The 4,389-nt window shown below is 37.6% G+C and overlaps 1 protein-coding gene across 1 annotated transcript; it reads left to right on the forward strand.

Moving 5' to 3' along the window:
• Positions 1–573: 573 nt before the first annotated feature.
• Positions 574–4,303, forward strand: RGS1 (regulator of G protein signaling 1). The gene is made up of 5 exons (XM_026089143.1): positions 574–811; positions 1,188–1,271; positions 1,934–1,995; positions 2,560–2,723; positions 3,455–4,303. The coding sequence occupies exons 1-5, from the start codon at positions 708–710 to the stop codon at positions 3,638–3,640; spliced, it is 600 nt and encodes a 199-aa protein (XP_025944928.1). The 5' UTR covers positions 574–707; the 3' UTR covers positions 3,641–4,303.
• Positions 4,304–4,389: the final 86 nt, after the last annotated feature.

Below are 4,389 nucleotides of genomic sequence, written 5' to 3' on the forward strand. Positions count from 1 at the left end.
GACTTGGGAAAATTAAGCTAAATTCATTAAGTGCAGCTTCAAAACCCTTTCTGACAATAATCACTTTTAAACACTTCCACTGCACATGTGTCTAAACAAACCAGATGCTTCAAAGTACTCTGTTTTCAACAGCAACTGCTAAATACATGACTTGGAACTGTCTTTTTGAATATGGAGACTTAATACTGGCATATCTTGAAGTATTTCTTTCTAATAGTCCACTGAGTCCATCAAATCAATTGTAAAATACTGGATTTTAGAACACACCTGGTATATCAGGCATACAGTAGGTGAACTTTGCCAAGATGAAACTGCAATACTTGGAGCATATTTGATCAAACCAAGAAGTACTTCGTATTTGAAAGCACCAATCAGAAAGGGACAAGAATTTGAAGTTCTGGAGGGGATTTTTTTTTGGTAACACACAGACACACAAAACAAACCCAAACCGATTCAGTCTCATCCGGTTTAACCTCAACCAYGAGACACCGCTGTCTGTTTTCTTTCTCAAAAGACTCACGTCACTGTGCACTGAAAAAAAGGGAACTTCCACAGTTTGTGGTAAGGATACATGATAAACAGATCTGTTCACACCAACTAGCAGGGCTGCCTGCGTCAATAAAAGGCGGCAGCAGAGTCGATGAGCTGACACTTGGTGCTTGGAGGATTACCGTTGCAAAAGTCATTTCACATCAAAGTAGAGCATAATGCCAGGATTATTTTTTTCCCACAGCAACATGACTGAATTGAATGAAAAAGATGACTGCAAGCTTGCAGAAGGCAAAATTCATAAGAAGAAGCAAAAGGCTTTGTAAGTATATACATCTTAATATAAATTCTAACTTATTAGAAGTGAAACTAACATTAGAAACTTGGAGATTACAAATTAGCGCCATTTTTCAGGCTAACTCACTGCAAAGCCTGTTCAAAGTCCAGGACACTATCACCATTAAAAATGGCTTGAGTTGATGTAAACCAACTGATTCTCCAAACTAAGCAGGAAAAGAATTTGGATACACTGGGAGCCTCTTAGTCTTTTGAAAGCAACTACTTTGATATCTAACTTCCCAAACATCAGTCACAGGATGGAGCCGTTTGCCTCTGTTTAAAAGTTTTAAGAAGTTTATGAAGAATTGAAAGGCAATTGCAATTTTAATGCATTACAAATGTCTATTCATTGGTTTCAGTGGTGCAGATCTCAAAAACTATCTGAAGTGCATGGTACCACATCTTGAATCCGGGATCAAGTCTTCTAACTCCAGAAATGTTATGTAAGTACTGAGACACAGTAAACATATAACAAAAAAATTAACTATAGCTAGATTACTATAGGGTAAAACTATTGCATTTATTTTTTTATTAATTTCTAAACTACTAGAACAAGTTATTTCTAATTTCATCATAATGTCAGTTTGCAAAATACAAAAGAGGTAAATGTTTGGAAGCAGAAACTATTCATGGAGTTGAGAGTTATTTCTGAGTGATACATATATGCTTGTGTGAAATGATGGGAGAGAAGACTCCTCAGTTAAATCTGTTTCCTTCAGAGGCATGTTGTATCCACCTCTAATGTCTTACAAGAAATCATGCATCACACTTAGTGAAGTGCAGAGATATTTCCATTCATATTTCAGGAATAYGGAAACAGTAGTACAGACAGGCGCAAAATGATTTGGTCATAGTTACAGTARAAGCTCATCCTTCTGGGAACAGAATTCAGGATAACCCCCTAGACTCCTGTTTCCTATCTCAGATTATTTTTCCTCAATATGGGCTTACTCTCAGGGTCTCAGTTCTGCATGAGTCAGCCATAAGTTTAACAAATAYCTGGTACATGCTCCTAGAATAGAATAATAAACTGTAACACTTGTCTCCTTTAAGTATATAYATGTGGTTTCTTGCCTAAAGTCTTCTCCTTTTCTTGTCAACTTAGGCTTTCTGCAGAAGAAGTAATGCAATGGTCCCAGTCTTTGGAAAAGCTCTTGGCCAGCCAAAGTAAGTACTTCTTTCTTATTGAGGATGAAATTTTATGTAAGCTGGTAAAAAATATTGAAGCTGTAGCATTCTGTAAGCACTGCTGAAGAACGGCCAGTTGCATTTCAGTTATTCACAGCTCCAATGCAACATGGCTCGGGTAGTCAGCTTCGTTTCCAGGTCCCCATCACCACCATTTCTCACTCCCGGGGGGGGGGGAAGAAAAGAAAAAAGCTTAATTCAGTGGTGTTCGATCAGACTTTTGTTCTTACATAACACTTCTCCATTTAATTTGGAATTGTGCATACAATTATATACAAAGACAGTCCATTTAGAGAAGACTAGAATCCATTAATATACTTCAGTATCCAGGATCTAATCCTAAAAAACACTGAACATCAATAGGAAGACTCCAGCGCCCTTGAAATTAGAGTATTAGCAGGATGTTGAAGAAGAGAAGTATGGTGTATTTTGGCAAGATTTTAAAACAGATTTCAACAGGACTTCTGCTATAAACTACTTATTTTATTCTCCCTGGTCACAACTGTTGTGCTATAAATGATGATGTATTTGTTTTGGATGTAGGTGGCCAAGGTATCTTTCGGGAGTTCCTGAAGTCAGAGTTCAGTGAGGAGAACATTGAGTTCTGGCTGGCCTGTGAGGATTACAAAAAAACCAAGTCCGATCGCTTACATGTCAAAGCAGAGAGGATTTATGAGGAGTTTGTTCAGTCGGATGCTATTAAACAGGTAATTACAAAGTTAATCTGTGCAGTGTTATAGTAGAAGGATTCTGGAAAATCAGAAGAGGTAGATGTAGATTCACTGGGATACATTTACATTCAGTTACATAGGAAGACAACGTGTTTGCATGTTTTTATGAGCTGACTTGACACATTACTGTCTTCAGCTGTGAGATTATCAGATCTCACAAGTACAATCACACAACACAGGCCGGTACTGAGAGCAACACCAGCAGCAGCTCAGCAGCTGCGCCAGCAGCTCAGCACGTGACACTGGTCTGAATCAGCCCGGTTTGAATTACTGGTGGTGTTTGGAGTCAGGTGCTTAGAGCAAGTTTTGCTGGTAGAAGAGCTGTGGATTTTCTCTTCTCCTTTAAAATATGGAGGCACTTTGGGAGAGTTGAAAGTATTGTATTTTGACTGTATTTCAAACTTGAGATTTCCATTCTACACAAAGTTTCTCCTATTATTTTAATTRGAGGTTTTTTTCTACTTGCTCTCTCTATTGTTTAATCTTATTACTTCTGACTTTATAAGAAAATGCATTTATGTATTGAGTATCAGTTTTTGTGCATAACTGGAATGTAAACTTTTAAGTCCCCTTATTTTGCAGCTCCCATATTGACTTATCATACTGAGTTCTAAGACTAAGAATTTATTTACTGACAACACAAAATAATAAATATAAAAAAGGAAGTAAATTTAAGATGTCAATGATGGTTGTTTTTCTCCTTCTAGATCAATATTGATTATCATACAAGGGAAGCAACAGCCAAAAGGGCGCAAGACCCAACTCACACAAGTTTTGATGAAGCCCAAAAAACAGTGTACATCCTTATGGAAAGGGATTCATATCCCAGATTTTTGAAATCCAAAGCTTATTTGAACCTTTTAAATCAGCTGCAGACCAACAGTTCAAAATGAAGGGGCTGAGGCAATGAAGAGCCGAGTAGACCCTGTGCCAAATATCCTGTGAGAAGATCATCGGGGGTGGCTGGATGGTTGGATCCCAGTGAGGAGAAGGCCTACATCGAGGGAATACTAGGGGAGATGCAGACAGCTCCACTGGCAGGAGAACGCAGGATAAAAGCTGGCAAGATGGTTACAAGTGAGAGAGCAAGATGAGGAAAAAATCATCTCCTCTCTCATGCCATGGACCCAAGACAGGATACTATTTATTATCTGAACAGTGCTGTGAACATTGAACCAAGTACTAGATCCCAACAAACTGCCAATTATTAGGAAATGCCAGGCTAACAAGCTCCTAGCTGGGAGTGATGGGGAAAGATGGTCAACTTTAAAAGAAAAACAAGTACAACTGACAGTTTTGTACATAACAAGAAAATGGCCAGACAAGACAGATAAAAGCTTTTTTTTTAATCTGTGAAGTGTTAATAAGTGCAGGTGCAGCTCCATGATGACATTGTACTATGTAAATACAAATTGACATGTCTTAAAATTGATTTATTTTAATTTATGTAAGAATTATATAAGCTGTGTTATTACTAAGTTTGTATTCAATGAGCAGGTATGTAGCATATCTTTTCTGTTTAATTTATTGCAAAATAATAAGCAACTCTTCAATTAAATCTACTGAGAAAAACATGAAAGTTCGGTGGTCATTTTCTTAAGTGGTCTATCCATCATAATTAGTGAAGTGAGCACTGAAGCAC

The sequence above is a fragment of the Apteryx rowi genome, unplaced genomic scaffold (assembly GCF_003343035.1).
Source record: "Apteryx rowi isolate R43461 unplaced genomic scaffold, aptRow1 scaffold_80, whole genome shotgun sequence".
NCBI classification, from domain to species: domain Eukaryota; kingdom Metazoa; phylum Chordata; class Aves; order Apterygiformes; family Apterygidae; genus Apteryx; species Apteryx rowi.